Source organism: Bos javanicus, chromosome 3 (genome assembly GCF_032452875.1).
Source record: "Bos javanicus breed banteng chromosome 3, ARS-OSU_banteng_1.0, whole genome shotgun sequence".
Classification (NCBI taxonomy): Eukaryota; Metazoa; Chordata; class Mammalia; order Artiodactyla; family Bovidae; genus Bos; species Bos javanicus.
The window spans coordinates 119,555,810-119,567,839 of record NC_083870.1 but is presented as its reverse complement, the minus strand read 5'-3'; the positions used below and the strand labels follow the sequence as shown (position 1 = coordinate 119,567,839).

At 44.1% G+C, this 12,030-nt stretch overlaps 1 protein-coding gene across 1 annotated transcript; it reads right to left on the bottom strand.

Annotated features, from left to right (window-relative positions):
* Positions 1 to 951, bottom strand: LOC133244965 (olfactory receptor 9S13-like). Its single transcript, XM_061412839.1, has one exon. It carries the CDS (start codon positions 949 to 951, stop codon positions 1 to 3), a length of 951 nt encoding a protein of 316 aa, XP_061268823.1.
* Between the last annotated feature and the right edge of the window lie 11,079 nt (positions 952 to 12,030).

The window sequence follows — 12,030 nt, the reverse complement described above, 5'->3', positions numbered from 1 at the left end:
TCACGTGGCTATGTGCTTTTGGATCAGTCTCTGCAGGGCATCCTTCACGTCCTTGTTTCTCAGACTGTAGATGAGGGGGTTGAGCATCGGGATGACCAGGGTGTAGAAGACAGAGACCACCTTGCCCTGCTCCATGGACTGCACAGCTCCCGGCTGGGCATACATGACAAAGACAGTCCCATAAAAGAGGGACACGGCTGTCATGTGGGAGCCACAGGTGGAGAAGAGCTTGTGTCTCCCTCCTCCTGAGTGCATCCTCAGGATGGTCAGTGTGATGTAGCCATAGGAGACGAGGACCATGAGTGTGGTGCCCACAATGATGAGGCCACAGAGGCCAAACATGACAAGCTTGTTGATGGCTGTGTTGGCACAAGTGAGCTGTAGCAGGGGAACCACATCACAGAAGAAGTGGTTGATGTGGTTGGAACTGCAGAACGGGAGGCTGAATGTGAAGCTGGTCTGCAGGATGGAGTTGAAGCAACCTCCACAGTAGGAGCCCAGCACCAGGCAGGCACAGACCGAGGGGTACATGGTGATGGGGTAGAGCAGGGGGCTGCAGATGGCCATGAAGCGGTCATAGGCCATCACAGCCAAGAGGAATGCCTCAGTGGTGCCCATCATGGAGAAGAAGAAGAACTGGGTGGCACATCCCTTAAAGGTGATGACCTTGGAGGAGGACAGGAAGTTGGCCAGGGCCTTGGGGGCGATGATAGATGAGTAGCACAGGTCCAGGAAGGAGAGGTTCTTGAGGAAGAAGTACATTGGGGAGTGCAGATGGGCATCCAGGGTGATGACCACGATCATGGTGAGGTTCCCCAGGACAGCCACCACGTACAGGGCCAGGAACAGAGCAAAGAGCAGGGCCTGGGTCTGAGGACCACCTTCAAATCCCTCCAGCACAAACTCTAGCAGAGGCATCTCTGAGAGGTTTCCATTTTTGGGGGGTTGCATGGCCCTGCGCTGGGGGACACGGGGCAGAGAGCAGAGAATAAGTGGGAGACAGCAAGGGGAAGTCAGTCTAAGTCACCAAATCATTTTGTCTTGGATAACAGGGGCCCTTCAGCACCTTACTGTTCACTGACTAAGAGACCACCGGCTGCACAGTTCTCCTCCAGATGAGCTCAGGTCGACCTGAAATGTAAACATTTCCTCTGATGTACTAATTCCTAAGAATGCTTGAAACACTCACTCTATGAGATGGCTCCAGGGGTCCTGCTGAGCTGAGAGTCTCCAGCGTAAGGATGGCTTCCATCTCCCTGTCCTTGTTTTGCAGGACATGCTCTCCCTTCCCATGGGGATGGTCCTGAGTGGTGCCATTCCTGCACCTGCTCAAGTATCCAATCCTGCACCTTCCACCCCTATTTTACTCATTTTTAATTTTAGAAATCATTAAGCACCTGATGCTATCAGGAATGGACCCAGTGATGGTTCTAACTCCAGGCCAGTGTGGGAGCAGATCAGGGACCAGCCCTCACCAGGCTAAAGTGAAACTATGTCTGTCTCTCCTGCAGGCCCCGAGACCTATCTCAGCATCTTCGTCTCTGATAAGACCATGATGGCAACCAGCAACAGAGTCCTCCACATCCTTGAGAATCTAAGAGTTCTTTCTTGCAAAGCCCAGATGTTAGGCAGTTCATGGGCAGGGGAGAGCCCAGCTGCATGGTCTGAGAACAGCAGGACAGGGGCTGTGACACATTCAGGACATGGCATTTCCTCCCCCATCATTACTTTTGTGCCCCTGGCTCCTCTGCACACCCCATGGGGTGATTGCTTGGAGCAATGGGAGCCACCAACACGGTCACATCTGCTCAATGACTGGGCCCTCCTGCTGGGTGCTGCTTCCTGTCCCTGTCACAGCCCAGACCTCCCTTGTCTGCCTTGAGCAGGGCTGACCACCACACTTTCATCTGACATGGGGACCAGCTGCGTGATGGCCACAAGAGTGGTTGAGGGGAATCCTGCCCAAAGATGGAGGAATGAAAAAGGAAGTTGGACGCTGAGCCATCGTGCTTCCTTGGAAGGCAAGCAGATTAGTCAGTGGGTGGAAGTCTATTTCAGAGCAGATTCCACATTTTGTAGAGGTCAGATCTGCAGTATCATGGAGCTGGCTCTCTTTGGAGGGAGTGAGTTCCCTGGGAGTTGGGGTATACAGGCAGAGGCTGGGTGATCAGTGGTATCTGTGGAGGAGAGATTGCCCCAAGCTCCCCTAAGCAGGGGAGGTAGTCTCTTAGAAGGTAGTCTGAGAGGATCCATACTTCCCCAAAAAAGGACAGGTTGATTACAGTGAAGGCTGTCCAGTTTCCCTCTCCTGGGAGACTTGACTCCAACCACCACATGAATGAGATGGGACAGTATGACTTGGGATATCTAGGCAGGTTCACGGTAATATTGGTTTGGAGCCAGTGCTAAAAGTGGAGTTGGTCACTGCTGTACACTCCGTGGCTGCCCACCCCTTTGCTACCAGCCCTGACCTGTGCACACACTCACATTCACCAAGGCCAAGGTTTTGCTTCCATCTCTGCCCACACCTTGCTCATACATACAGCAGAGCGGTTGTGACCAGAGTGACTGTCTTCTCCCCACCACCCCATGCTGGCTGTCTTGCTCCTGTGTCCACTAGTTTTCCCAGCTTCCTGTTTCTGTTCTGTTTCCCAAGACCATTCATCCACCTCAGTGGCTTTAGGTCATCAAAACAGTGACCCTTAGGATGCCTGGGGAAGCACATGAGCAGAGATCAACATCTTCAACTGGGAAGTCAAGCTCTTGGTTTTTTAAAAAAACAAACTCACACATTCCTTTGGTTGTTGAGATAACTCAGTGTGACTGTAGTGCTGGCCTCAGTAAACCTGCCTGTGAGTTGAGCCTGATAAATGCCTTAATGGGGGAAGCAGAAGAATCCAGTGTTGTCTACAAGCCTCTGTTTTTAAAGACTGTTCTGCATCTATTCCTTGTAAACTGTAGCTTATCAAGTGTGGTCTGAGGTCTGATAGCAAGAGCATCACCTAAAGCTGGCCAGAAATGCAAGATCTCAGGCCACTGAATTTAAACCTATGGTGATACAAGACCCCCGAATTATTTCTACTGTGGTTAAAGTCCAGAACTTCTGCCTTGACTGGCCCTGCCCAGTCCACGGGGCTATAGGTGGTGATGTGTCCAGGTCCAGGCTCCCAGGACTCACCTGTCAGTGATGCTGACCACAATCTGTTGAGTGATGATCACACTGCTCCTGTGATGTCAGGAGGGACATGACCCACCCAGGACCCTGTGCTCCCGGGGAGGACTCCTGACCCAGGTCTGTGCTGATGGTAATGATGTGGTGCTGAGCACCCTCCTCCACCCTGTTCAGCTCTGGCCTCCTGTGCAGCGAAATGAGAGTGGGGAGGGTGCAGAAGAGAGCACCTGGGTCACAGTGATAGGCAGGCCATGTGCTCCAAGTGCCTGCTGCAGGAAGTGCTTGGCTCTTGGTACCAGCAGAAGATGGGCTCAACTCACCTGTTACTCTGTCTTGCCCCCTCAGCTGGATAGTATTCATGGCAGCTGCATCCTTGGTCCCTCTGCTGGGGAAGATGCTCTCCACTGGGCACAGCTGGGACTCTCATCCTCAATTGGCCAATTAGGTGAGACTTGGCCTGGGAGTGCACTGGGACTCCCAATTCCCTGGATCCCAGGAAGATGCAGTCCTGTGGCTAAATTTCCTCTGATACATCTCTGTCCAAACCAGGAAGGGCATGAAGCCAGAAATCCCCGTGGGAGCACTGTGGTCCACCAGACAAGAAGCAAGTCGTTTTAGAAGGACCAGTGGCCATCTTGGAATGGTCTTCTCAGGACTGCAGGTGTGGCTTCCTGGCCTGCAGTCCTTCCTCCTCTGTTTCATCCTTGTATGTTGGTGTGATAAAGAGCGATGGGAAGGACTCTGTGTCTACAGAAGCTGCAAAACACTTTCTCATTTATAATGTGGCCCTTCCCTCAATGCAGGTTGAGTAAGCATATCTATTAAAACAAGATATTTTAATCCTGGACAGAAACCCCAAAACAAAGTATAAAGGTGATATATGATTACTATTAAAATATAGGAAGTGTGAAAGTAAAAAGTTGGAAAATGTAGTATCATAAATATCCTGAAAAAGCCAAGGCTGCTGTATTTCAATAATTATCAAAGTAGATTTCAGGAGAAAATTTTGCTCATAAAAGGACATTTTAAAACCCATTAAACATTTTTATTTATTTTTAATTGAAGATGATTGCTTTACAATACTGTGTTGGTTTCTGCCATACATCAACATGAGTCTGCTATAGGTCACATATGTCCCCTTCTTCTTGCAACTCCCTCCTAGCTCCCACCCCATTCCCCCGCTCTGGGTTGTCATAGAGTCCTGGTTCGAGTTCCCTGAGTCGTAGGGCAAATTCCCACTAGTTGTCTATTTTACACATGGGAGTGTGTATGTTCCCATTGCTACTATCTCCCTTTGTCCCACCCTCTCCTTCCCCCACCCCATGTCCATAAGATTGTTCTCCTCATCTGCGTTTTCATTGCTGCCCTGCAAATACGTTCATCAGTGCCATCTTTCGAGATTATATATATACATATATATGGATTAATATATGATACTTGGTTTTCTCTATCTGACTGACTTCACTCTGCATAATAGGCTCTAGGTTCATCCATCTCATTAGCACTGACTCAGATGCATTCCTTTTTATGACTGAATAATATTCCATTGTATATATGTACCATTGCTTCTTTCTCCCTTCATCTGTCAATGGACATCTAGATTACATCCATGTCCTCAGTTCAGTTCAGTCGCTCAATCGTGTCGGACTCTTTGCGACCCCATGAATCGCAGCACGCCAGGCCTCCCTGTCCATCACCAACTCCCGGAGTTCACTCAGACTCACGTCCATCAAGTCAGTGATGCCATCCAGCCATCTCATCCTCTGTCGTCCCCTTCTCCTCCTGCCCCCAATCCCTCCCAGCATCAGGGTCTTTTCCAATGAGTCAACTCTTCACATGAGGTGGCCAAAGTACTGGAATTTCAGCTTTAGCATCAGTCCTTCCAAAGAACACCCAGGGCTGACCTCCTTCAGAATGGACTGGTTGGATCTCCTTGCAGTCCAAGGGACTCTCAAGAGTCTTCTCCAACACCACAGTTCAAAAGTATCAATTCTTTGGCACACAGCTTTCTTCACAGTCCAACTCTCACATCCATACATGACCACTGGAAAAACCATAGCCTTGACTAGATGGACTTTTGTTGGCAAAGTAATGTCTCTGCTTTTGAATATGCTATCTAGGTTGGTCATAACTTTTCTTCCAAGGAGTGAGCATCTTTTCATTTCATGGCTGCAGTCACCATCTGCAGTGATTTTGGAGCCCCCATAAATGTCCTAGTTGTTGTAAATAAAGCTGTGATGAACATTGGGGTACACGTGTCTTTTTCATTAAAAGGACATATGAAATGAAATCGGAGAAGGAAATGGCAACCTACTCCAACATTCTTGCCTGGAAAATTCCATGGACAGAGGAGCTTGGCAGGGTACAGTCCACAGAGTCACAAAGAGTTGCACGTGACTGGGTGACTAACACTGACTGACTCATAGTGAAATATTCAATTTTTAGTTCTCAATATTCAAATGGATGATGTGAAAATTTTAAATTTGTATGAAACTAAAAAAGATTAAGTATATAAAGGAAAATCTGACAGAATTAAAAAGAATGCAAACATCCAAATCATGGTTTATCATACTGTCTCAGTAACTGATAAGCAAACAGAAAAATTGTAGTCGTATGTTAGATTTGATTCAATATATTACCTAAATGAGATTATTGGGTATAGATAGAACACTATACTCAGAAACTGTAGAAAGTAAATTCCCCTGAAGCATAGAGAACATCACTATGATAAGGTGAATAGTGTCTCCCTCCAAAAAGAAATGTCCACCCCCAAAATCAGAAATTGATCTTATTTGAAAATAGGATCTTTCAGATGCTCAACATCACTCATTATCAGAGAAATGCAAATCAAAACCACTATGAGGTATCATTTCACACCAGTCAAAATGGCTGCGATCCAAAAGTCTACAAATAATAAATGCTGGAGAGAGTGTGGAGAAAAGGGAACCCTCTTACACTGTTGGTGGGAATGCAAACTAGTACAGCCACTATGGAGAAGTGTGGAGATTCCTTAAAAAACTGGAAATAGAACTGCCTTATGATCCAGCAATCCCACTGCTGGGCATACACACTGAGGAAACCAGAAGGGAAAGAGACACGTGTACCCCAGTGTTCATCGCAGCACTGTTTATAATAGCCAGGACATGGAAGCAACCTAGATGCCCATCAGCAGATGAATGGATAAGAAAGCTGAGGTACATATACACAATGGAGTATTACTCAGCCATTAAAAAGGATACATTTGAATCAGTTCTAATGAGGTGGATGAAAATGGAGCCTATTATGCAGAGTGAAGTAAGCCAGAAAGAAAAATACCAATACAGTATACTAATGCATATATATGGAATTTAGAAAGATGGTAACAATAACCCGGTGTACGAGACAGCAAAAGAGACACTGATGTATAGAACAGTCTTAAGGACTCTGTGGGAGAGGGAGAGGGTGGGAAGATTTGGGAGAATGGCATTGAAACATGTAAAATATCATGTATGAAACGAGTTGCCAGTCCAGGTTCGATGCACGATACTGGATGCTTGGGGCTAGTGCACTGGGACGACCCAGAGGGATGGTATGGGGAGGGAGGAGGGTTCAGGATGGGGAACAGATGTATACCTGTGGCGGATTCATTTTGATATTTGGCAAAACTAATACAATTATGTAAAGTTTAAAAATAAAATAAAATTAAAAAAAAAAGAAAATAGGATCTTTCAAAATGAATGTGTTATGATGAGGTCATGCTGGGTTAGGTGGACTGTAAATCCAATGACTGATTTCCTTATAAGAGGAGGAAAGGACACAGAGACGTAAAGACACAGAGACATAAAGACAAAGGGCATGCAAAGACTGAGCGGAGGTTAGGGCAATACAGCAGCAGGGGAAGAAGTGCCAAGGACACGGGGAGTCTCCAGCACCTAGGAAAAGGCAGGGAAGAATTTTTTTAAAGAAATTTAAAAGGCAGCAGGAACTCCTGAAAACTTGATTTTGGACATCTATCCTCCTGACCCATGAGAGAGTAGGTTCTTATTGCTATGAGTTGCCAACTTTGTGTTAATTAGTTGCAGTGGCCCTGATGACTGACACGGGAGAGCAGTGAGGGAGTTTGCTTTTACCTGGCAAGGTCAGCAATACACTTTCTCTCTCCTATCTCAGGGGTGTATCACCTCTCCAGCTCTATGTCAAAATGCACTCTACAGGGACCTTGATCACCTTTCCCAATCCTTCCATGTTCTAGTTAACTTATTTCAATTGCTTTAACATGAAAGCATACCCTAATTACTTGCAGAAGCTTCTTTAGAGAGACATTTAGGTTACTCCATTTTTATTTGTTTCTTCAATAAGTGCATATTATGCAATGGATATTTTATCCCCCTCTAAAGTGTAATCTAGAAAAGGATTCTTGAGTACAAAGACATATTTTTCTCAACTTCATTAATTTTCATGTTAATTTTACATTATAGAGACTCCTTTTCTTCTGTTCTTATTCATTTTGCCATCCCCTTACTCTACACAACTGAAAAGATAAGGCTTCTCTTTTAAGAGGTCCTGGTTCCATGGGACTGAAGCAGTCCATAAGGTGCTCCATGACCATGGTGTTGTCTAATAAGGTGAGTATAGAGGTTACCCTTGCCAATCTCTCTTTTCTCTTCTAGTTCTCCAGAAATATGGTTTGTCTACATTCGTAACATCCAAAGCAAAATGGTGGTGATTTTCCTATAAATTGTTCTAGCATTTTGCTCTTCTGGGGAGCAACTGCATCGCATAAACTTCTTTCTTACATTAACACTTATCTGACCACTTTTCTCTCAAACTGCTTGTACCAATGGGCTGCAATCAGCAGTGTGGGAGTCTTTGTTTTCACCATATTCCCTCATTTTCTGAGTGTGTTAAATACATGTTGCTTTGTTTTAATTTGAGTTTCCTAAATTCACAATGAATTCTCGTAACTTTCTGAATTATTTTGGCCATTTGAGTTTCCTTTCCTATTGTTCTTTTAGACATTTGACAAAACTAGTTTCAACTGTTTGCACTAAAACCTATCTAGCTTTTTTTCAGGAATGGTCCCTCTTGCTTTTTCTTTTTAAAAAGTCCTCTACATATTCTTTGACAAAGAACTGTACAAAAAATATCTTCACAACCCAGATAATCACGATGGTGCGATCACTCAACTAGAGCCAGATATCCTGGAATGTGAAGTCAAGTGGGCCTTAAGAAGCATCACTATGAACAAAACTAGTGGAAGTGATGGAATTCCAGTTGAGCTATTTCAAATCCTGAAAGATGATGCTGTGGAAGTGCTGCACTCAATATGCCAGCAAATCTGGAAAACTCAGCAGTAGCCACAGGACTGGAAAAGGTCAGTTTTTATTCCAATCCCAAAGAAAGGCAATGTCAAAGAATGCTCAAACTACCGCACTATTGCACTCATCTCACATGCTAGGAAAGTAATGCTCAAAATTCTCCAAGCAGGCTTCAGCAATATGTGAACCATGAACTTCCAGATGTTCAAGCTGGTTTTAGAAAAGGCAGAGGAACCAGAGATCAAATTGCCAATATCTGCTGGATCATGGAAAAAGCAAGAGAGTTCCAGAAAAACATCTATTTCTGCTTTATTGACTATGCCAAAAACTTTGACTGTGTGGGTCAGAATAAACTGTGGAAAATTCTGAAAGAGATGGGAATACCAGACCACCTGACCTGCCTTCTGAGAAATCTTATGCAAGTCAGGAAGCAACAGTTAGAACTGGACATGGAACAACAGACTGGTTCCAAATTGGGAAAGGAGTACATCAAGGCTGTATATTGTCACCCTGTTTATTTGACTTACATGCAGAGTACATCATGAGAAACGCTGGACTGGAAGAAGCACAAGCTGGAATCAAGATTGCTGGAAGAAATATCAATAACCTCAGATATGCAGATGACAGCACCCTTATGGCAGAAAGTGAAGAAGAACTAAAGAACCTCTTGATGAAAGTGAAAGAGGAGAGTGAAAAAGTTGGCTTAAAGCTCAACATTCAGTAAACTAAGATTATGGCATCCGGTCCCATCACTTCATGGTGAATAGATGGGGAAACAGTGGCAGACTTTAGTTTTTGAGCTCTAAAAGCACTGCAGATGATGACTGCAGCCATGAAATTAAAAGACACTTTCTCCTTGGAAGGAAAGTTATGACCAACCTAGACAGCATATTAAAAAGCAGAGATATTACTTTGCCAACAAAGGTCTGTCTAGTCAAGGCTATGGTTTTTCCAGTGGTCATGTATGGATGTGAGAGTTGGACTGTGAAGAAGGCTGAGCACCAAAGAACTGATGCTTTTGAACTGTGGTGTTGGACAGAACTCTTGAGAGTCCCTTGGACTGCAAGGAGATCCAACCAGCCCATCCTAAAGGATATCAGTCTTGAGTGTTCATTGGAAGGACTGGTGTTGAAGCTGAAGCTCCAGTACTTTGGTCATCTCACGTGAAGAGTTGACTCATTGGAAAAGACCCAGATGCTGGGAGGGGTTGGGGGCAGGAGGAGAAGGGGACACCAGAAGATGAGATGGCTGGATGGCATCACTGACTCAATGGACATGAGTTTGTGTAAGCTCTGGGAGTTGGTGATGGACAGGGAGGGCTGGAGTGCTGTGGTCCATGCGGTCACAAAGAGTTGGACAGAGTGAATGACTGAACTGAACTGATCCTATTTTAGAATAAATTTGTTCTGCTGTACATAAATTCTACCAAGAATTAATGGCATTGATTTTAGAGTCAAGATAGTATTTAACTTTGGAGGACAAGAAATGGGATTTAGAAAAACTTCTTTGTCTGTGTTTGGGTGATGGAAAGATCCAGAAGTGGATTTTATTTTAGTATTGTATATATTATGTAATATTAGTATAAATCTGACATTTGTATTATAACTAAGCACTCATAAGTATAAATATAAGTATATTATACAGAAAGTATAATATTAGTGTGGATGTAAATATTCGTGTCTTCCATTCTGAGACCAGGAAGGTGGATGCTGTGGCTGGAGGTCTGGATCATCATCTCTAACGACAGTGTCATCCATGCTCTTGGTGTGATGGGGCAGGAACCCTGGGAACATCTGACGCAAGTGGAACCACTGCATTCTCATCAGACCACTGACCTGGCTCCTCCATGAGAGACACTGTTTGTCAGATCTGAGCCACTGATGCCAAGCCTATTCCCACTGAAATCGGTCCCTCCAGGTGGAAATTTGTCCGTGTATTTTGATTATTTCTCAAACAATTCTCTTTGATGATGGTAGTGAAGGTGAGTTGACAAGAGGCCAAGTGGAGGCAATGGGCCCTTTCAGTCAATGCTTATCATTGCTCAACGGGAGGTGGCAAAGCCCTGCATCCGGGTGGGCTCAGGATGAATGGTAAAGCGTATGGGGAAGGTATTAGGGTTTTTTCTTTTTTTTCTGTGTGAAGTTTGAGTCAAGGTGATACAACAAGATATTTATTCTGTTTCCTACTAAATAAGTGCTTTGATGACAACAAACATTTATGTGCATGATACATAAAAATATGGGGGGAGGAGAGAGAAAATAGTATTACTGACTAGTATGTAAGTAAATCGGAGAAGGCAATGGCACCCCACTCAAGTACTCTTGCCTGGAAAATCCCATGGACAGAGGATCCTGGTAGGCTGCAGTCCATGGGGTCGCAAAGAGTTGGACACGACTGAGCGACTTCACTTTCCCTTTTCACTTTCATGCATTAGAGAAGGAAATGGCAACCCAGTCCAGTACTCTTGCCTGGAGAATCCCAAGGACGGGGGAGCCTGGTGGGGTGCTGTCTATGGGGTCGCACAAAGTCGGACACGACTGAAGCGACTTAGCAGCAGCAGCAGCAGCATGTAAGTTAATACATAAAGAAAGCTGAGCGCTGAAGAACTGATGCTTTTGAACTGTGGTGTTGGCTGGATGGCATCACTGACTCGATGGATGTGAGTCTTAGTGGACTCCGGGAGTTGGTGATGGACAGGGAGGCCTGGCATGCTGCGATTCATGGGGTCACAAATAGTTGGGCACGACTGAGTGACTGAACTGAACTGAACTGATGTAAGTAAATACTATGAAAACTTGTGATGTTTTGGACATCAAAGACTGTAAGTCAGTATATTAAGAGGATGATGGGGGAAAATCCCAAGATCAGCTCAACTAATGCAGGTGAATGTTTTAAAAATTCAATTCCTTTTAATTGTATATTAAAAAACAAATAGAAAATGAAAGAAAAAGTTCAACTAAATGAAATCCACATAGGAACTCCCACAGCTAACATCATACTCACTAGTAAAAGCTTTTCTTGTAAGATTAGGAACAAAATAAGAATGTCTCTTGCCACCTCTATTTAACATAGTACTGGAGGTCCTGACTAGAGTAGGTAGGCATGAAAAAGATATAAAAGAGGTCCAAGTTGATAAAGAATTTAAAAATATCTATATTTACAGATGACATGATATTATGTATACAAAACCCTAAATATCCATGAAAAATCTGTTAGAAATACAAAATTTAGCAAAGTGTCAATATATAAAATCAATACATTAAAATGAGAAGCACTAATATGCACTATTAATGAACTACATAAAAAGGAATTAATAAAACCAATCCATTTACAAAAATATCAAAAAGAATAAAATACTAAGGACTAAACTTAGCCACGGGGATAAAAGACTTAGGGATATAAAACTAGAAATCATAGCTGAAAGAAATTAAAGGTATTTAACATAAATGAAAGACATCCCAAGTGCATGAGTTGGAAGATGACAATATTACCCGATGTGTTCTGAGATTCAATGCAACCTTTATCAAAATCACAATGTTATGTTTTTCTAGAAAATGAAAA

What these genes read in the sequence shown, in the direction of transcription:
- LOC133244965 (XM_061412839.1), bottom strand. Translation starts at nt 951, where the DNA reads ATGCAACCCCCCAAAAATGGAAACCTCTCAGAGATGCCTCTGCTAGAG.